This window comes from Uranotaenia lowii, chromosome 3 (assembly GCF_029784155.1).
Source record: "Uranotaenia lowii strain MFRU-FL chromosome 3, ASM2978415v1, whole genome shotgun sequence".
Taxonomy (NCBI): Eukaryota; Metazoa; Arthropoda; class Insecta; order Diptera; family Culicidae; genus Uranotaenia; species Uranotaenia lowii.
In genome coordinates, this window is record NC_073693.1 from 53840098 (window position 1) to 53862322 (window position 22225).

The 22225-nt window shown below is 38.1% G+C and overlaps 2 protein-coding genes and 1 long non-coding RNA gene across 5 annotated transcripts; 2 read left to right on the forward strand and 1 right to left on the reverse strand.

The window, feature by feature from the left end:
- Window positions 1–1748: 1748 nt before the first annotated feature.
- On the forward strand, window positions 1749–3069 carry LOC129757406 (uncharacterized). 2 transcript variants are annotated; one of them, XR_008739698.1, is made up of 4 exons: window positions 1749–1897; window positions 1970–2271; window positions 2337–2664; window positions 2747–3069. It is a non-coding gene; the product is annotated as an uncharacterized LOC129757406 (long non-coding RNA). The 2 variants fall into 2 exon arrangements; XR_008739697.1 differs by having other exon boundaries at window positions 1970–2664.
- A 1010-nt stretch (window positions 3070–4079) lies between these two features.
- LOC129756049 (NADH dehydrogenase [ubiquinone] 1 alpha subcomplex subunit 8) lies at window positions 4080–6470 on the forward strand. The gene is made up of 4 exons (XM_055752803.1): window positions 4080–4172; window positions 4236–4416; window positions 5905–6080; window positions 6147–6470. The coding sequence occupies exons 2-4, from the start codon at window positions 4288–4290 to the stop codon at window positions 6367–6369; spliced, it is 528 nt and encodes a 175-aa protein (XP_055608778.1). The 5' UTR covers window positions 4080–4172; window positions 4236–4287; the 3' UTR covers window positions 6370–6470.
- Window positions 6471–7125: 655 nt separating this feature from the next.
- Window positions 7126–19205, reverse strand: LOC129756050 (uncharacterized). 2 transcript variants are annotated; one of them, XM_055752805.1, is made up of 4 exons: window positions 18903–19205; window positions 18426–18572; window positions 18186–18361; window positions 7126–8072 (listed from the first exon to the last, which is right to left on the reverse strand). In XM_055752805.1, exons 2-4 carry the CDS (start codon window positions 18469–18471, stop codon window positions 7767–7769), a joined length of 528 nt encoding a protein of 175 aa, XP_055608780.1. In that variant the 5' UTR covers window positions 18472–18572; window positions 18903–19205; the 3' UTR covers window positions 7126–7766. The 2 variants fall into 2 exon arrangements, with proteins under 2 accessions (XP_055608780.1, XP_055608779.1); XM_055752804.1 differs by having other exon boundaries at window positions 18426–19205.
- Window positions 19206–22225: the final 3020 nt, after the last annotated feature.

The window sequence follows — 22225 nt, forward strand, 5'->3', positions numbered from 1 at the left end:
TTGTGTTATTTTTGTTATTTTTGTCATTTTTCTTCATTTTTGTCATTTTAATCATTTTTGTCATTTTTTTTTATTTTTCTTCATTTTTGTCATTTTGATCATTGTCATTTTTGTCATTTTTGTCATTTTTTCATTTTTGTCATTTTGGTCATTTTTGTAATTTTTTTTTTTCATTTTTGTAATTTTTATCATTTTTGTTATTTTTGCAATTTTGATCATTTTTGTCATTTTGGTCATTTTTATCATTTTTATCCTTTTTGTCTTTTTTGTCATTTTCATCCTTTTCTTTATTTTTGTCATATTTATCTATCATTCATATCATTTTCGTGATTTGTGTAATTTTTGTCACTTTTGTCATTTTGTCATTTTTATAATTTTTGTCACCTTTGTCATTTTTCTAATTTCTGTAATTTTTGTCGATTTTTTCATTTTTGTCATTTTTGTTAATTTTTTCATTTTCGTCATTTTTGTCATTTCTGTCATTTTTGTCATTTCTGTCATTTGTGTCATTTCGGTCATTGATGTCGTTTTTGCAATTTGATCATTTTGGTCTTTTTTATCATTTTTGTAATTTTCGTAATTTCTAGTAGTTTTGGTCATTTTTGTTATTTTTAACGATTAAGTCATTTTCGTCATTTTTGTTATATTTGTCATTTCTTTTACTTCTGCCATTTTTGTTAATTTTGTTATTTTTGTCATTTTTGTCAATTATGTCATTTTCTTCATTTTGTCATTTTTGTCATTTTTTACTATTTTTATTATTTTTTGTGCTGTATAAAATCTATTTTTGTGGTATTTTGATTGTTTAAAAAAAGAAAAGATTCCATTCCAATCATTTCCTATTTTATGCGACAGGAACAAATCCAGCTAAAGCTGAGTTTAGAACAGTAATTTATGTCATGACCAAATTACGAAAAAAAATAATTGAAGTCTTCACTTACCAGTAGAATAGTTTTGTCTAAAATCAAAAATAAAAAAAAAGTGAATATTTTAAGTTCCTTAAAATAGTTATATGAAAAAAAAATTAGAATTATGAATAGATTTAAAAAAAAACGTGAAAACACATTCCTTACCTTTTCCTTTATAAAATTACAACTCTATTTGTATTTCTTTCAGGTGCATATTAACAATCGTTCATTAAGCGTTATTTATCTCAAATGTCTCAGTTGATCTTTCAAACAAAATTTTGCACTTAGTACTTTATGGTGCTTCGTCGTCAAATTCACACAACAAATTAGTGAGAAATACACTTTAAACAAACCTAAATACATTCACTAGCTTTTATAGAAAACCGAATAGCCAAAAATCAATAAATACGAAAATTTTGTTCCAACTTTCACCGTTATTTTCGCCCGGGTCGAAGTAAACAACTGCCATTTAATTTGGAGCACAGTAAAAAAAAATAGAAACATATTTCATCTTCTTCTTCTTCTTCTACTTGAGCTGCTTCACGGGCAGCTCGGGTTAAGGGCCAGTGAACATATTTCATGGTTGAACAGAACTTGTAAAATACACCGAATCTCTCAAAGAACGCACACGCTCGTTTTTTTATAACCATTTTCGAGTTTTTTTGAACCATTTAATGGTTTTTTATTGAAAACGTCAAAAATTGTTATTTTTTAACCAGAATGAATTGTTAAATTTCAAGCATATTCAAAGTTTGACTGGAAACCCAAAATAATGGTTTAAATTTCAATTATACTTGAAAAAACTTTCATTCCGCCATTTTTTTTTTCGTTCAGGTCCAGAGCTACGCTGTTCTGCGCCGCGGAGATCGAGAGATTAGTGGGGAAAATCAGATAAACTGCAGCGGAAAAATGTACCGAAAACCCCAACCAGTTGGACAAGCAGTATCCGGACATGTTCTCAAATTTGAAAAAGGAAAACTGGAGAAAAGGTAAGTATTTATGGGCAGGATGTTTGAACAATTAGAAAGCGGACTATAGTTTACTTTTTTTCTATTTTCTAGGTATTGTGAAAACATAAATTGATGAGATTTCATCTTCCGGAGTTAAAGTGGAACGATGGAGTGGTGAAAGATCCGGACAATAGTGGATTGAAATTGATTCTAATATTATTCCGAATCCCGGATTGACTGCAGTAGCACTCAAGATGCTTTTTAGAATAATTCAAAGCAGGGCAAGTCACAGTCCTCCAAGGGAACCGGATTGAACATTTTTCCGGCCGGCCTTTTATTATGCGCCAATGTTCCGAGGCGCCGAGTGCAAGGTTTAACATCGAGACAGGATTATCAGCTCCAGCGGAACAAACGTGAGTATCAACATGAAGAGAGTTAATTCCAGATCCAGATAACACGAACTTCAAATCTGTTTCAGGATGTGCAAGGTACTATACTATCGATAGCAGCAAAATAGACAAACGTAGACGGATTATTCAATAAGGGTCGTTATGCTCCTCCGCAGGAATATGACCCAGTTGCACCGAAAATTGTGTTGAACTCAGTATTTGGTACACAGCTCAGGGAAGATAAAAGTGTGCCCTCTGGTCTACACGATGTGTCGTTCTCAAGAAATCAAACAAAAATCTTTGCCAACCAGTAGGCCAACACCCACTTACAACCGAACAACTCGGATATGCAAGGAAGAAACTTTGAAGAATCTGAAAAACAAACGGAGCCAAGATTAGTTTGAAAAATTGATAATCGTGAGTATTGTGTCCTCAGGTTATTTGTCAGTAAATTAATTGTTTGTTTTAAAATGTTCATTTGGTTCTTCTTTTTTTTTAGATAACGCGTTTCGATATGATCAAAGCTGTGGGAAACATCAACTTTAATTGTCTGGATATTCTGGCAACGAATTGAAGTCAGTTTTAAAAATTATTAGACGTTTCTGTTGATAGTTAGTGGCATTTTGCAGCTCATTTGAAACTGGCCAACATGGAGCATTTTTTATTTTATTTGAATTAATGTCAAAAGATGAGAATAAATTCGTTGTCGCCCACAGCGGTTCCCGTTTAAGCAAGTAGTGAGATTTTCCTGCAGGTAGAGCCTAGAGCATCACGTAATAGCTCATTCGAATTTGTAAACATCAATGAAAAAAAAAATGGCTCAAAAATGTAACTTTTTAACTGTTATTGTTATTCTAGATTAAGTTTTTGAAATAAAACAACAATGGAAATTAATGATTGTAATATATTTCAAAATATCAAATTTATTCCGTAAATCTTCCTAATAATTCTCAGAAGAAAGAATTTCAGTCCCTTTTTTAATAAAAAAACGGTTGTTTTCAACCATTATTCATATTTGGAAAACGTTTGAAAAATAACCATAATCCAAGTTCTCTTCAAAATCTCATTTTATGAGTTTTTGCTGAAAACTCATAAAACGACTTAACCCACTAAACTTCGATTATGGTTATTTTTCAAGCATAAATGGTTCAACATGGCCCAGCGTGCATTTGAAAACAAATAACACTTTTAATCATTGAAAGATTCAAAAACTGGAAACAGAACCGGATTTATATTTTGAATCTAAAAAAAATATACCGTTTCGATATGCTACGCCCTGCGCTGAATTTAGTACAAAGAAGCTGGGTTGCCAGGTGCCCTGATTTGTCAGCAAAACACAGACTTGACGCTTTGTCCAGATATCGTTCAGACACAGATTTTGCCCTGATTTTTGCTCAGAACGCACACATTTTACAGACTTTCCTAATCGAATGTTGAATTCAATATTTATGTTCTAGGAATATTAGAAATCTCGCTGATATTCATTGGTATTTCACCGAGCATTCCTTTAGACTTAAAGTTTTAGTTAGATCGGCAGTACGGCAAAACCTGTATTTGTTAATTGTTCTTAACTCAAATACAAAAAAAAACCTACCCCGCAAACTATTTTTCTTATATTTATAAGAAAAACTACGAAGTTTCTTATAACTTAACGACTAAAATCTTCCACAAAAGTTTTATGTGATGACAAATTAAGATATCCAAATCTTTATAAAGGACATTAATTATGGGAAAACCATTAACAAATCTGCTAACTTGGCATTTCTGTGAATTCTTCAATTTTTAGTACAACTTATCTCACGCACACTCACGCAAAACAAATAACAAATAAACGTCATAATTTCTTCCCCGTTTTAGACCAAAACAGCAGCAGCGAGCTCGCAGTTTTCGGTCAGTGGAGGACGAGTTTTAATATCTTCAAATCGGTATTTTCGTTTTCTATCTTTGAAGTACATTTCTAATTCAATTTTGTAACTTGAACATTTCAGAAGCACCCGCTGGACGGTCCTCCTTAATAGTTCCGGTTAAATCGAACGGAAGATGGTCGTTACCAAGGATGTTTACTTGCCGACGGAGGAAGAGCTCACCGTGCCGGAGGTGAACCTTTCCGGACCAGCCCTCCGTGCTGGAGCCTTCCATTTGGGCAAGGCTTGCGAGGCCGAGAATAATGTAAGTATTGGAGCAATATTTGAACAGTTTTGTCATGATCATGATAACAAAAGCGTTCCGTTTCCAGTAGTTATTTGTTATGTAATTTGTTAAGGAGACCTAACCTTCTGCTGAAGCAGCAAGTGGGGTTTGTTGTGAAGTTGTGACGATACGCAAGCAGATTAGAGCCTCGATTTCGAGCTTCATGACTTGAAAAATCTTCGAGATTGAAACAGTTTAGAGAGGTTTATAAAATTAAGTTTTCAACAATTTATCACTTCAGTTGTTTTTACGAATCAATATAGAAAATCAATAGGATCGCACATTTAGTAGTCAACCAGGCTAAGCAAAGTTGTTTTTAAAATTTCAAACAAGTTACTGCGAGGTTATTTAAAGATTCATTTGTGTTTTGTGCTAGAATTCGAAAATTGCTGCATTGAAAGCTTATTCATTCCCCTCAACTTAATTATTAACTTGTGTTAAGTAGAGGATTTTAAAATCCATGTTTCGAAAAAATCATTCAAGATAAGTTCTCCTCTTGGGAATTGTTCTCTAGAGAGTAATGAAAAAAAAAACTCATTATTTTAATGATTTTTTTCCTTTTAAATAGAAGTTGGAAGTGGGATGGAACCCCCTTCAAAAATATTCATGCCAATCACACAAGATGTACTACTATATAATCTAATTTCAAATTTTTAATCAATTTTTAGGTGATTCGAGAGTTGAAATCTAGACCTTAGGTTCAAAATGCTTAGAATTTCGGATCCAAACTTTAAATAAGTTTAATAATTGCAAACATTCAAACAAAAGTTGATTCGAAATAAGAATTGAATTTTGAAACGGCTCTCTTGTATCCAGATTACCGATTATTCATAAAGTGTGAATTCAGAATCTCATTTCAGACCAACATTCGAAATTCAAATATTAGCTTCTATTTATGATGTCAAGAACAAATGAAAAATCAAGCATCGATCTAGAATTCACAAATCACAGCTTGCGAATATCGGAAGGTACATCGATTCTCGTGTTCCATTTGAAAGGATAGCAAATGATTAAACAAAATCGTACATATTTAAAATTAAGTTAAAATTTTGAGTTCGGAAGAGGTTTACCTAATACTGCTTTATTCAGATGCAGTATTCAAAACGAGTTATATTGCAAAAATTGTATTCTGTGCAGAAGCAAATGAAAATTTAAAATCAAATTTTGTTCAAAAGTATTCGTAGAATCCATACAAAAAACTCAAATTGAAAATTCAGGATTCAGATGCAGAATCCAGGAAATAATTTTCAGTTTGTAAAAAATGGCAGACTTAATGGTGGCACGTTATTCAAACCAACGGGAAAATTGTGCATAGAATGACATGAAATCGACGGATTTTGTTTGTCACAAGTCTTGTGAACTGCCTTAAATGAATTTATTGATTTGATCTACATAGCAGCAATTTAAAGAACACTTCACTGTAAAATTTGACTACTAAACCAATGATTTTTTTTTTCTCCTCCGCAGGAATTCATGCTGTGCCGCAGTGAGCTCGGTGATCCGCGTGCCTGCATCAACGAAGGCAAAGCCGTCACCAACTGTGCCCTCGAGTTCTTCAGGAAGGTGAAAAAATCCTGTGCCGGTGAGTTCACCCAGTACGCCAACTGTCTGGACAAGAGCAGCGGGGATCTGAACTTCCGATAGTATGTATCTAACCCTAAGAGTTGGTTCAGGGAAATAGACTCATGAATATTCGTTTTATTTTTCAGCTGTCGCAAAACGCAATCCGTGTACGATAAATGCGTGCTGGATAACTTGAACATCGAGCGCCCGCACTATGGGTACTTCACCCGAGCTAAGGTTCACGAAACGGATCGCCCGGCACCGCCGAAGAAGGAGAAGACCGTTTATCCCGATGCTACCCCGGGACTGCCGGACGATTATCCCCGACCGGAAGCGAAGTACGGTTCCCGGTTCCATTGGTTGAACTAGAAAATTGCGGCATCTCCCGTCGAACTTGAATTGGAAGTGTAATTTGTGTAGAAATTTTGTTTGATCACTTGGAATATTAGAGGAATCATAAAGCCTGAAAATTCTATATTGTTTGAGTCGAATATCACGTCACTAAATTCAAAATTTAGGAAAATTTTCAGCGAAAAAATCCCACAACAGTTTATTTTAATAAATCTTTATTGCATCCAATAGACTACATAAAAAATTATTTAAAATTACAATCAAACCGTATCGTATTTACGTTGATGGAAATTTCGCGTAATTTCTTCAAGAACTTTGCAATGGCCATCCATATTATTCATTGTGATGACTCAGTTACCTTTTAAATTCTTTTCTTCCACGTTTTATCAAACGTTCTCCTTACACTTAAGTTTGGCCCTTCGATATTCGTTCACTGCGTCGAACTGCGTCCAAGTTCTCGTACCAATCTTGTTTTTTTTTAACAATCTCTCTCTCTGTCCTGTACTAGGACAATTTTTTCTCCAATACCATTAATAATTTCACGCGTTTGAAATAACGTTGCTCAATCACGTTTGGTTATGAAACTTCTAAAATTTCGATGGACTCCGAGAGAATAAAAAAAATTAAAAATCAATTGGCACGACATAAATCTTCAATTGAAGAATTAGACGCATTTTTTTTTGTTTCTTCTTATGTCTCACTTATTCTATTTTAATTAGTTAAGGAAATAACGGATGTTTTGGGTTGATTTTTTTTTCATTATTTTTTCAATGAATCGAAAAAGCAAAACTGTCTCTATCTACATTGGATTTTTTTTCATCAGAATAATAAACGAATGAGTTTTTAGCAAGTGGAAGAATTATTTTTATCATTATCGGAAAAGATTTCTGTTGGATTTTTGTTTTGTCTTAAAAGTATTTCTTTTTTCTTGATCACTAGAGTTTAAGAAAACTTCTCAATGATGAATAAATTTGGCGTTAACCTACGAGATCGAAGTAAGATTATTTTTTACATTATTGGGAGTAGCTGTGTGTGAGTAAAAAAATAAGGATCATTTGAGTATTTTAAAGTTTTTCATGATAAGCAAGATGTATAGCAAAACATATCACAAAGCAAGATAAAAAATACAGTTTTTTCTCAAGCTTCAACTAAGATTTTTGGCACTCGAAAAAGTAAAACTTTTCAAAAATGTAAGAGAATAAAAATTCAAATCGACCATCAAAATTGGCATCACCCTGTCACTTGTGAGTGGTTTTTAGATCGATTCTATTATAGAATGATGGTTAAAATTCCTAAAGCTGCAGGTAATTTGCTTAAAATAAACCTTGTTTTTTTCTCTCTTCAATCGTTTCTTATTCTGCCTAACTTTGAACTTTTAGTGTACGCTATCGAGGACAAGAAAAATAGCACAAGATCTATCGTTGAACGTTGAATCGTCCGATTAGGAGTAAGCCGGCGATCGGCACCAGCCGCCCGAGCAGCTGGGGAAGCACTTTCCGGAGGCTGTACCCATAGGGAAATCGGAGCCCGGCCGAGCCGGCCTTCCCCACGTTGCACAGCAAATCGGTACAGCAGCTGATGCAGGCGTACAGCTTGGTCCGCTCTCCGATCACGATGCAGCCCGGCTCGCAGGTGCTGACGCATTTGCGCTCCAGGGACCACAGCTTCGGTTCCGTCACGTTCGAGTTGCTCGCGTGCGTCGTGTACGAGAATTGTTTGACCTGTAAAGTGAAAGTAGCAATAAAGTTGAAAGGAAGATTTGAAAAATGAATTCTCCGGTAAAAAAGTGGCTCCAGAGAGTAAAATTTTTTTGCTACCAAGTACGTTAGCAGAGTTTTGTTAAAAGACAGTGCGCAGATGTATTGCTAAATTAAAATCTAAATTTTCATATTTGGATCGTTTGAAACAAATTAACCACTTTTAAGTTACCAACGTCGATCGGCGGTAAGCAAAAAAAATGTAAATAGAATTGATTGATACATGAATCTCCACCCAGTTGTGTTATCATTATGGCGTAAAAATCAAATCAACATAAATCATATATTGAAAAAACCAAAAAAAAAATCAGGGTTCAAATTTCAAATTTTTAACTGGATAATGGTAATGCTTTCCCATGTTGATTTTCCAAATTTGGTATCTAATTTGACAGTTCTTCGTAGTTTACATAACAATTCCTAATAAAGTAGCTTTTCTGATCATAATTTTTCCTAAATGAAACTTTTTTTTGAAAAGTTTTTTCTTCATTTGCTATCAATTTTTTTTTTCGGAGACGAACCAAAATGGAGCAAGGTGATTTTGAAATAAATTGATAGTACGCCACAAGTCTAATGCCTAAAAAGCCTAAAAGTCGATTTATAACTTCCGTGTAGAACATGTTGTAGTTATTGGAAGCAAAGAAGAAAACGACTCATCATAGCGGTCTGTAAACTTTGCTGTTAAATTAGGTAATTGTCACTTTCCATTCTCATTGTTTACAAGTCAGACATTTTTATTTTAAATCCTGTCTACGACACACCTCACAATAGGTTGTGGGCCCAGACTAAAATGAAAAAAAAAATGGAATCGTCAAGCTAACCAACGAAAATTACGATTTGTGGAAGCTTGAAGTTGAGTTCCTGCTTATTCGATAGGAACTGTGGAAGTTCATTTGTCCCGGAACCAGGCCGGAAGAGGCTTCCGATGGAAGCAACGTAGCTGCGGAGGCTGCCTGGTATGATGGTGATCAGCGAACACGAGCGACGGTTGGCTTGTTGCTGAGTCGAAGTCAACATTCGTACATTCGGAACACGAGAACGGCGAAGCAAGTTTGGTTCAACATCGCGAAACAGCATGAGAAGAACTCGCTATCCTCCAAAGTACAGTTATTGAAGCGGATCGGTGACCTGAGGCGAGGATATTGAGGCCCATTTGGAGGAGTTCGATAATCTGTTCGAGAAATTGGCCAATGTAGGGACGAAGCTGGATGATGACTTGCAAGTGGTACTGGTTTTTAGAAGTTTACCAAGTACATTTGATGCCCTCACTACGACTCTTGAAAACCGGACGGATGACGAACTCATGAAAGATAAAATTGTCAATGAAATTCAGAAGTTCAGTCAAGGGAGAAAATGATTTCAGTAGGTATCTCGTCATGTATCTACTGAAAGAGAAAGCAGATGCCAAAGGTTGCATCATGAACTATGTTCGGATCACCAAGAACATGGCCGAGAACGACAGGCAGGAAGCCTGTCGTTATTCGGTCGGACCGGAAAGGCGAGTTTGTGAATAGAAATCTTGAGAAATTCTATCGAGACGAAGGGATCCAGTCGCAGCTTACCGCCGGTTACTCCCCCCAACATAAAGGAGTAGCCGAACGTCGTAATCGGCACCTGCAAGAGATGGTTGGCTGTATGTTACTCCAATCTGGCCTCGCCAAATGTTATTGGGGAGAGGCAATCGCAGCGGCATCGTACATACAGAACCGGCTCCCATCTAGAACAGTTCAAAAAATGCCCTATGAGCTGTGGACAGGGCAGAAGCCGGATATTAGCAACCTCAATGTGTTCGGACGTGAAGCGTACGTTCACATACCCGACGTGAAACGTGCGAAGATGGGAAGAAAAGCCCAGAAGATGATGTTCGTCGGATAGGTTTCTGGACAGAAGTTCTGGAGAAATCACCTTCAGCCGAGATGCAAAGTTTCTCGAGATCGTGCCGCAGTCTCGGACGAATTCAAGAAAGGAGGGCGAGAGCACATCGAAACCGGAAGAACCATCGTGGGCCATGGAGCTGCAGCTGGATACGGAGAAGAAAAACAGTGTTTTCGGCTTACTTTCGCAAAGTGATAGTGAAAGTGTAGAAAATGAAGAAGATTTTGAAGGACTAACAGACACTGATGAAGATTTTTATGGAAGTGCCGAAGAAGGATTTCTCATGAAGAGGAGGAGCCACCACAGCCACGTAGATTGAACCGAAGAAACGCTGGACTGCCACCCAACAATCTAAGTGACTACATTGTTGGCGTGTAGCAGTCCTCATATTGGAAAATTCAACATTCACTCTCCGCCTTAAAGTAGGCCCAGTTTGTCCGCTCCTCGATCGATCTCGAACATAATATCGATTCGCGCGATCGACGGTTTGAGCAATGCGGTTAGACACGCCAGAGGACGCGTTCATACATTCTCCCGTGGGTGTTGAATCGTTTCAGCTAGAACCAATTACCTACTGCGATCCTAATGAATTAGCCGAATCTCTAATCTCTTGAGATAATCTTTAGAGCTCTCGGGGATTATGAACTTCCGCCGAGGGCGTTTGTAGCAAGATCACTTTCCCTGCACTGAGAGCTCGAGGAGACGAGCAAATGTTTCTTGAGCGTGATTGGCAGTGGACGTGTACGTGGGCCGAGCTACATTGAGTCCGAATTAATGTAAATTGATGTGTGGTCAGAGTTTTCAGTTAGTTTATAGTTTCTTTTTTTCAATTTCTTTAGCTAGATAATTAATAGTAGAAAAGTGCGTGCCAAGTGAAAGGTTGCGTGACAATTAGTTAGTTAAAGGTAAAATATACGTGCTAGGTTCTCGTGCGTGTTTTAATGCTTTCTGGTGTCGAATAGGCACGTCTTTTCTCAGATCGGTCTCACAGGGACCACGTCGCACTCCGCTGCTGCCGTTTTCCCGTTGCGCCGGAAACACCCGACAACAGCATTCATCGGAAGCGGAACGTTTCGCCAACATAACGTCCCGGTGGGAGTTATGGGAACTCCAAGTGGTCAGAGCAGCGCAGTCTATCGTTGCAGCCAACATCTAACAACAATCGGCAGCCGTTCAAGGTCAGGTGGCAAGCCACAGCGTCGGTCAGCGACCCTTGACCCCAGGTCAAGCAGAGGCACATCGGCTCAGCACAGGTGGTGAGACGTTCGATATCGACACCTTCAGCGAGCGCCCGAACGGTGCTAGCATAGCCAGAGCAGCGTGATTCGTCACATATCAGTCCCGCCAGTCGTCTCTCCATCGGCTGCGAGTAACAGGAGCGAAGGAACTGGTGAGTCCATTCCAATAACCAGTGATTGGCATTGAAGGGGTCATCCATATATGACTCTCTAGTTGGGGATTTGTGCATTTCCTGAACGACGGTGATCTGATTTCCGTTTTGCGCAACATTTAGTGTCGAGGCTGAATTTCCGTTCCATCCTTTACGGAAGCCCCACTATCAAAAACATAAATTCGAGTGCGACAAGCTATGCTGCTCGAAAGCTTGTCGCATGAAAACGCGTTCGTATGGGGAGGTATAAATTTAGGCGTTTAAAAATTGCACGCATGTAGGTTAGATAGGATTTAGATTTAAAACGTTAAATGATTTCTTTAAAGTTAGGGAATAAATTCTAATATATATTGTAAACTGTAATTCGATTGTTTTCTTCGATTGTTTGAAGATTTTGACCATGATTGTTTGAAGATTGGGATTCCGGGGAAGGACTAGGGGGTTCCATGTGCAAATAAGCTGTCGTTACAATTGGGGAACGGGAGGTCGTTAGCTCGGTGATGTTATTACCAGGTATGAGCGATCTATAACTGAGCAGTTCTTTTGGTCTAATTCACGTGATTCGAATTCGGGATTATGCGTTAGTTTCGTCGCTTTTGGGTTAGCTATTTGGAGAGCCCTATCCGTTCCGATCCTCAATCACTTGTAAGGATAATTTATGGACTCGCCCTCAGCGGAGTCTCACCGGGCATATTAAACCGTGGCGTACGATCTCCTAACGGAGTGGCGCTTAAGTCGTACGCCAGTAAGGGATCGGTCAGTGGCGGCTACAGGCGTTGCTAGCGTTCGTTGAGGAAGAACCAAGGAGTTACTCTGAAGCAGTAAAGTGTTCGAACAGCGCCGATTGGATCAAAGCTATGGACGAGGAGTATCAATCGCTTCTGTCGTCGGATACTTGGTCACCCGTTGTATTGCCACCAGGTCGTTGTGCGATTGGTTCGAAATGGGTCTACAAACTCAAGAAAGACGCATCAGGAAAGGTTCTGCGGTTCAAGGTACGGCTTGTGGCACAGGGGTTTGTCCAGCAATATGGTACGGACTTCCAGGAAGTATTCGCCCCCGTAGCAATGCAGTCGACGTTTCGTGTATTGTTAACGATCGCAGGTCATCGTAGACTCCATGTGAAACACATTGACATGACGAACGCATACTTAAATGGTAACCTAGAGGAAGAAATATACATGCGTTAACCCCCAGGATATTGTACACCCGGTAAGGAGGAGCTTGTGTGCAAGTTGAGTCGAAGTCTGTATGGGTTACGTCAATCGGCACGAGTGTGGAATGCTACCATGAAATCGCTACTGCTAAAGCTTGGTTTCCAGCAGTCAGTTGCTGATGCGTACCTGTTCTACAAAAGGTTGAATAGCGGCGATACGATCTATCTCCTTCTGTATGTTGATGACATGATCGTAGTGGCGAAAAAGGAAGCAGATATAATCCGTCTTGAAGAAGAAGTGAGCAAGGATTTCATCGTTGGGTAACCTCTCTTGTTTCCTTGGCATATCGGTGAAGAAAGAAGGTGTTTTCTGTCACCTGAGCCAGAAGAATTTTATCCGTGAAGTGGCTCAGCGATTTGGGCTCCAGGAAGCGAAGAAGTCTAAGGTACCGTTAGACCCAGGATACCTGAAAGATGTTGCAGCAGCAGTGTCGATTTTGAGCAGAAAGGCGAGCTCCCCTACGCAACGTGATTGGGGTGAGCTGAAGCGCGTAGTTCGCTACCTTCTGGGAACTGAGAATCTTTCCTTGAGGTTAGGCGGACACAAAGGTCTGGAACTTGTCGGTTATAGTGACGCGGACTGGGCTGGTGACTCATCGGACCGTAAGGGAACATCCATAAATGACGTAGCATTTGTGGGGGAGGGGGGGAGTTTGACTTTGTGTGACGATGTGTGACGAGAGGGGGGGTAGGGGTTCAAGTAAAGCTACGTAGCTTTGATTAAATATCGAAAAAAAAAAATCAAAATTGAGCAAAATTATACCTAATTTAATCCAGTCTGAACATTTAGCTTTTGACTCCTACTGCCCGACTGTTTTAAGCGTATCAAGGAGCGTACATGCAAGAAATGCAATTTATATTTTGCTTCAAATGTTCTCCAAAAGGAACATAGCAAAATCCACAAGGCCCCAGTCTCGGATAGAAAGATTCGTCTAAAGCGAATTGTAGGCAAAAGAGGACACGAAGTGCTGGTCATCACTCCGAAGGACGATAGAGAGTGGGTGTAGGCAGCTGACATCGCAGATGCAATTATTCCAGCCGAACAGACGATGGAGGAAAGCTGCCCAACAATTTCATTGGAATCCAGAGTGGAGATAATTTGGACCGACGAAACTGATTGAATAAAGCTATCCTGTTTGTTGAAAGGTAGCTTGATTTTTTTGACTGATTGATATGCTTTTTCAAACTTCCATTTATAACTTCTTTCCCTTTTTTGTTATTTTTTGTATTATTCTTGCAAAATGCTGATAATAAAAGTAAAAATTTGAAACCTATTTTTAAAAATGGGGGGGGGGGGGGGTTCATTAAAGCTACGTTATTATCTAGGGGGGGTATATGACTTTGTGACGAAATGCTACGATCGGGGAGGGGGGGTATAAAAACTTACAAAAAAAAGCTACGTCATTTATGGATGTTCCCTAAGTCGACTAGTGGTTACCTGTTTCAAGTTGGTGGTGCACCGGTTAGTTGGGCTAGTCGAAAGCAAGGGTGCGTCGCAACGTCGACCATGGAAGCTGAGTATGTGGCACTATCCGAAGCTGGTCAAGAAGCGATCTGGCTCCGCCGGTTACTCGAGGAGTTAGGCGAAGCACAGTGTCAACCGACAACCATCTATGAAGACAACCGAAGTTGCTTGGACTTCATCAAGTTGGATCGCCAGAATAAAAGCAGCAAGCATAAAGACACAAAGTTTCATCATGCTAGAGATTTGTGTGCTAAAGGTGGAATACAACTGAAGTATTGCCCCACCGGTGACCAAGCTGCAGATGTCTTCACCAAGCCACGTTCTGCGAAGTTCTTGCCTTATCCACTCAGGATTCGAAGGATTAGCTGTGCGTGCATTAGCGAGGAGGAGTGTTGAAGTGTTTAACGAGAGCGCTGACGCACGCACACTACTGTGAAGAGAAAAATGACACACCTGGTGTCATATTGTCACGTAGAGGTTTTTTCATTCTGTATTTTTTCTATGAGTAAAATACACGCGGTTTTTATAAGCGAATTCTGACTTAACGATTCTCGTACGCAAAGTCCCTTCCGCGGGTTGTTTCCACTACGTCTGGCTGCTATCCTTCAACATGAAATTTTTTCACATATTCATCAATAACTAAGTCTAAAGTAAAAATATCTAAAAACTTTTTTCTACGTTTAAAAAAATACACGTTCAGTGGTAATTTGGTTTGTTTTTGAAAATTTCAAATGATGTTATCTCAAAATCTTGAAATATCTATTTTTTTCAAAGGCTCGCAAACAAACACCATTCCTGATGAAATCAAAGCGATTAGAAGCAGCAGGTTGATTTATGTGACAGTTAAACTTTTTTCCTTAGTAAATACATAGTTTTGGTATTGTTTTTGATTTATTTTGAGGTAAATTTTTAATATTTTAAAAATAGGGACGTTTTCCAAGAGTAAGCCAGTCTAGGACAAAAGGCTAGAATCCCTATCAAATGCTAAAGTTTGAAGAGCCAGAAGAATTGGATGAAGGCAAAACTTTTTTTTTGCAGTTAAAATGTCATAACTAATGTTGCCCCTTGATTTATGCAGCATCATTGTCTTTTTTTTGATTTTAATTGTTGTTCGGCCTTAACACATGAACTGCCTTAATTTATCAATCACTAGCATTTGGGAATATTATGAAGGTGTTTTTTATTTATTTATTTATTTATTTATTAATGATCCTAGGCTAAGCCTTTTATCTGAGTCTGAACTTAAAAAACATCGACCACACTTTAATTTGTAGTAAAACACTTCTTAATACTAGCTTTAATTTGGTTTCTGGACATATTCAAGTTGATTTCTTCTACATATGCGTTGTAAAGCGCCATCATCCTGTACATTGGCTCGTTCCTTGCGTAATTTTGGATCCTGTTTGATAGATGGAACGGCCTTATGCTGCGCAAACTATTGCGTCCTTCGTTGGGAGATATCTGTGAGAACAAGTACGGCGAATAATACCTTCCACTTGCCAAATCCTTCAAAAACAACGCGTCAAGTAACTTCCTGCGATTCTCAAGCGAATCCAGTCCGACCAGCATGCACAGGGCTCGATAAACCGGCATTTCCTCTTGCCATCCAAGGTTTCTTAGCGCGTATTTGAGAAACTTCTTTTGGACTCTCTCCAGTCTATTGATGTGAACGTTGTAGTACGGTTGCCAAACAATGCTGCCGGTCTCAATTGAAGTCCGCACTAACCCGACATAAATTGAAACGATAGTATACGGGTCGTTCAATTCATTACAAATTCTGCTGACCATTCCAAACATTGAATTTGCTTTGGCTACCACTTGTTCTATGTGCTTAGAGAAATTCAGTTCTCTATCTATCTCCACTTCAAGATCTTTTACTGACGTCTTCCTAGTAATGATCAAGCTGTTTTCGAGGCTATACTCATAGACTATGTGCGATGTTTTCCGAGAAAATGAAATAACGCTACATTTTGATGCGTTAATTTTCAATCCATAGTTTCTGCAACATTCTGAAAATCGGTACAATGCGCTTTGCAGAATCGAACAATTTTTCTGGTGACGAACAGGAAGAAATATTTTCAAATCATCAGCGTATATCAGCACGAACACGTCGTGCAGAACTTCGGGAAACTCGTTCATAACAGTGATGAAAAGAAGAGGTCCCAAGTGACTCTCTTGTGGTACACCACTGTAAACCGAGAATGCACCAGATCTGACATTTCCCAGCCTCACGTACTGAACTCTTTCAATAAGGTAAGAATGGCAGTTACCAGCAATTCCATTCTTACAAAGTACGGAAAGAAGAGCATTGATTTCGACCACATCAAATGCTTTCGACATGTCCGTGTATATAGTATCGACTTGAAGTCCTCGCATCATCCACTGTGAAGTTCGCGATACAAATTCGCCAAGATTTGTCACGGTCGACCGCCGTCTCAGAAAACCATGTTGAACGTCCGACATTTTCCTATCCAGCCAAGGGTACATTTAGTCGTAAACGATGCTCTCAAAAAGCTTTGGTATGGCAGACAGTATTACCACTCCACGATAATTTTCAACTAAAAGCTTAGAAGAACTTTTATGTAGGTATCGGTACGATGTGCGAAATCTTCCAAAACTTCGAAAAAATTCCTTCGTGAAGTGAGTCTGACAACAGGCGATGTAAGGGTGCTTCGAGTCCGTTTGCACACTTTCTAAGGACCGAGTTCGGTAAGCCATCGGGACCACTACCTTTGGATTCATCGAGCATTAAAATTTTCTCTCTGACATCTAAAATCGATATTGTTAGCTCAGGAAAAACTTTTTCTGGAAATTGATAGGTATTCTTGATCATTTGGTACATTATTCGAGCAGTATACACTTCAAAAATAATTTGCAAATAGTTCTGATGCTTCTTTCGAATTATCTGCTTTATCAGTGTGATATGAAACATTTTTCGGTATTAAGTTTGATTTGCGCTTGGAATTAACATATTTCCAAAAAAAATTCGGTTCAGTTTGGATATTCCTTTGAAGATTTTCAAGGTACAAACAACGCTGGGCTCTGTGCAAGCTTTTGAATGCATTAACCGCAACTCGATATGCAGTTTTGTCATGCTAAGATTCAAGAAAACTCGTAAAAACCGTCAAAATAGTGACTGATCAATGTTATCCCAAAGCATCAAATTCTAAACAAAGACGAAATTGATTTTTAAATCAAATTTAAAGTGGTCTAATAAATTTCTGCAAACATGTTTCGCGTTCATAGGAGTCCAGTACTGGATTTAAAAATATGAAACATGCCACATTCCTCTTAACAGAAAAAATAATCCAGAAATATTGAAAAAAAGTTATTAATCTTACTCGTTTTACGGTACACAATTACAAAATTCTGATTTACCGACAAGACTGGCATACTTTCACGGCATGTTACATCACGGGGTTGAGAAATTATTCGTAAAACGACATCAAGAATTAAGTATCCAGAATTTATATATATTGAAACAAATCCTCAGAATATTTGAATCTGTACCAATCTTTGAAAATAATTTAAAAAAAAATTAAGTTATGAGTATGAGTCAATTCAATATCTTACGTTGACAGAAATTTGAAATTGCAATCAATATCCTGACGACTCCGACGACAATACTAACGTCAGCAGCTTCGCAAATACCAAAACGACGAATGGACAGAGATGACGCGATGACAGAAATTGGAGAACACATCACTCAAGCGGCCAAGCCCGACGATGACACTTTTTTCCCGAAATAGGTTGGTTAGAACAACTTAATATTTGTTGTTTGGCACATATCAAAAGGATATATCTATGTAGGTAGTTAGATACTAAAAGGTAGTGCAACAGCATCAAGTATGGACGAGACACAAGGACGACGACGACGTTTGAGAATGAGTTGATGGAAAGGAAAAAGCAGACGATGCTAAAAATAGCTCTCCAATGAGCGTCGCGCTCTAAGGCAAACACACAGCTTCACATGGGTACGTGAACTAAATTCTGCGAATCCTATTCCAAAAAAAAAGTCTGTCAATTTGCTTCACCCCACCTCAAGGTTCTGTCACCGTTTTTAATTTCCCCATAAAATTAACAGAATATTGCCTCCTAAATGGTCCTAAAATTAATGTGAAATCTTCTGCTTACCATACAAATAAATTCATCGGCGAAGCACTTTTTGACGAAGGAAGCATTGTTCCCGGACAGTTCGATGCAGGATTCTCCATCCTCAGTGGCATTACAGTTGTAACAGTACAGATCGTTTGCTTTCTCGGCCGCGGCCGGAGTTTTGTGCACTGTATTGGTCAGATATTGTGAGAGACCTGCAGTAGGAGAAGGAATTCATTAATTTTGTCAATTTTCAATTACACTCAACAAATCACTCACCAGCTTCCAGAAATCCCACGAATACGATTGCTAGTATAATTGACATTTTTGCATCATTATGAGGCTAATTTCCCCTGAATGATGACGGGCAGGATCCGCGGTCTGTCGAAATCTGGTCCTTTGAGCCGACTTGAAGTGAGGAAAGCTCTACATGAACAGATAAAAAAATAATCCACAGCTCAGCACTGATGTAACTCTTACAGCCTCAAACTAGTGATGAAGTACTTCACACTTCTAAATGACCATCCATCTGTAGGAAAATATCGATTCCGTTTGAAAAACCCCCTCAAAAAACGGTGGTCAGAATTCCATTCCTGGAAAACGGGAACAGCGAAATGAAAAATAACACCAAATCGCACAAAACCACAAAGTCAATTTCGATGCCTGATTCCACCAGCAGCCCGACAGCTTTCGAAAGGGAAGGACGAGAAAAAAAAAACCGCAGAGAACAAAGATATAAATCACCACTTTTCGCACCTGTTCCTGCTGCTGTTCCGAGTGGTCGAGAAAATCGTGTGGCTTTTCTTTATTCCTTTACAAACACGAGATTCACAACAAAGTGGCAAAAGTGGTCGCCAGGCCAGAACCACACAGATGATTAGGTGATGTTCAAGAGCAACACACTTTAGTTTAAACACAAAGTTGAAGAGGACGGCCCACTTTATCTTATCTGGGCGATCTTGAAGAGTCTGATGAGTTGCACAGCAACATGCTTATTGCCTACATGTAGGGACTTTCAGCTACAAAAACGATGATTGCTGATGGCTTCACCACTTGACGTTTGCGAATGAACTTCGACAAGAATCGCTTCCCGTAGTCACACACGTGCACAGGAGAGTATGGATGAGAATTTTCCAACAACTAACCCTACTTTCGTGTTCGACGAGACCAGCATATTGTCCTGTTTCAGTTGTGTGAGAGTCACGGACAACCAATTGTCGGGAAGTGAAATCATCAACTCGGTAGAAGCGCGAGGAATTGGGTGCGAGGGCGATGGATTGATCACTGCGCATGTGCGCCATTAGGGTTACCGGACTGCTTGTCAGTTTCTGAAAATGAACACATCACTTGCAAGTGTCAAAGCTCGTAATAGAAAGTCAAGCGAAATAAGTTTTACGACTGCTTAACACCCGAAACAGCAGAGCACATAATTTTGTACTGTAACAAATTCAACAACACTAGAGTAAAATACTCCTTCGGATCAAAATTCCAAACACTGATTGATTTATGTAAAGCCCAAGAAAAATCTATCTACCGAGAAGTAACAAGTTTCCTGCGAGAAATAAAATCGGAACTATAACCGGTTCGCCCGACTGCGAGGCGTATTCGGTTCCAAAAATTGCTGGGTATATGGCCATAGTCGCCGGTCCCATTCAATCGTTGATTGCAAATCGTCAATCAACACCAGAAAAGAAGAAGAAGAAGAAATAAGTTTTATAAGCTTTTCAAGTCGTTCAAGACTGCTTCAAAATATTGAAAAAAAATTTTTAGAATTGTTTGCGAAATTCGTGATCATCGTTTTCTGGCTAAAATTTTATGCCTGTCACCTAAAAATTTTAGTTAGAAAACGACTTTTTGGGAAAAACTCGTTTTTATCTACTTCTGCGTATATGTAATTTTAAAGAATTGGTTCATTAGATAAATTACAACTGGCTCCGGACCACTTTGTAACCTTTTGAAAGATTTTCAAAAAAAAATCCATTGGGTTACCATAAGAGGCCATTCAAATATTACGTTATCCGTTTAGGAGGGCACGGGGGTGAAACAGCTTGTTACGTTTTGTGGATTTAGGATAAAAAAAAACCTAATACCAATGCGTTACGTAGGGGAGGATTGGTTCGAAATTAACAGCAAATTTGGTCACGTACCGTCAACTGTAGCATCATGCAAGACTTTTCAACGTCAATGGCTTCTAAAAACTTAATGTCCACAGATAATAACACAACTTGTACATCACAAGTTTTAAGGCTGATCGGAAATCAAATTGACGTAGTCAGAAAAATAATTGGTTTCACCAGTTATTCAAATTTACAAAAACATGCGATTTTCAAATTTTCACCCTACCAAGGAAAAGGGGTAAACTTTGTTTTTAATAAATAATCAAATAAAAACGTTTGAAAAATTCTAGTTTTAGATATAATTGTGACGCGTGAAGCACCAATTGCAGTAATTGCTGGTTTTGTTAGAATTGAATTTTACATTTTCTTTTTGCCAAAAAGGTAGGGGAGATAAGGGCATAAGGAGCACCCAGAACTTAATAAGCACTCCTTTTTTCTACAAAAGTACGTATTTTCTAAAACAAATTTTCATGAGGATTACTTTAAGTGACGAAAATATTATAATTTTTTAGCACCACCAAATAAGCTTTTATGACCTTTAAATCATCTTGATCTGAAATGTACGCACTGCAACATAATTTACACATTGTTACTCATTTTTCACCATCATAAAATTTTTGATTTTTCACTTGAATCAATTTTAAAACGCGTTTTTATTTAAATTTGTTGACCTGGGGCTAACAGAGCATTATCAATCAAAGCAAGATGAGCGTTTTCTGCCGAATAATCTAGCAGCGAATTGAACTCGATGAAGTCAACTGAATAATAGAGCTACAGCTTGACATGTTTCATCTGTCGATTTGGCCTATTGGTAAGGTGTCGGAGAAGTAATCAGTAGATTCGAGTTCGATTCCTGTTAGAGGGGATTTTTTTTCACATATGTACCATTCTTGATTGATTTTTTTTATTGTTACATTATACGGATGGTTAGTAGCATCATCCGTCAAACAAACATAATGTAAGAGCATGTGTTATTTGTTTGAATTCTACAAACAGACCTAGATTATTTTGTTATTGCTTTGTTTGATTAATCTACGCCTCACCGTTTAGTGCAAACTGCATCGATCATGAATGATAAATGAAAAAAAATCACCTTGACCAGGAATCGAACTCAAGTCTATTGATTACCTCTCCGATAGTTGGCCGTTATGCCCTTATCTCCCCTATTTAAAGAAAAAACATAAGGATGCTGCATACATTTAGGGGTAAAAAAATACTACAAAAAAAATCTACTATGTAGCTGAAATCCTAAAAATTAATGTTTGGATGGATCAAATTTTGAAATCAATAAAAGCATGGTGCAAAACAATCAGATTCCAGCATATGGAAACGAGATTTAAAAGGTGAATATTTGATTTGCATTTTGGTGCATTTTAGCCCAGAGTGGAAATAATTGGTTCTTTGATTTAATTTTTTTTTTTTCGTTTCTACAAAAATCACGTACCACAAATAGTTTCTTTCGAAAATTCTATAATAAATTAATTTTTTAAACATTTTTATAAATATACAGGTTTTGCCACTGCGTTTTCTCCCTGGTCCAGATTTTGGGAAGTCCATACGTACCTGTAAAGAGGGAAGTAAAATAGAAAACTCTTAAGTTAAATGGACACAACTGAATGACAAAAATACTTTCCCTAAAACATTGAATGAAATGTCTGGAAGGTAATTATACACTGTCACCTTGAAGATCGTATTTCTAAAACAAATAATACTAGCTTTGAAAACGTGCTAAAATTAACCTAAAGATTAATTTCTGGTCAAGAAGCGGATCAGATTCTAAACTTAAACACATTTCTAAAGACATTGCACCTGCAAGTAGCGTGGCTATCATCGTAGTATCGGACAATCTTTGAATTCCGCAGCTGCCAACTCGATACCTTCCTTGTTATCAATAGGCGGTATGAAAAAAAACCAAACAATTGCTTTTGCTAAACCAAATCGAGCAGTCGAGTAGTCACTTGA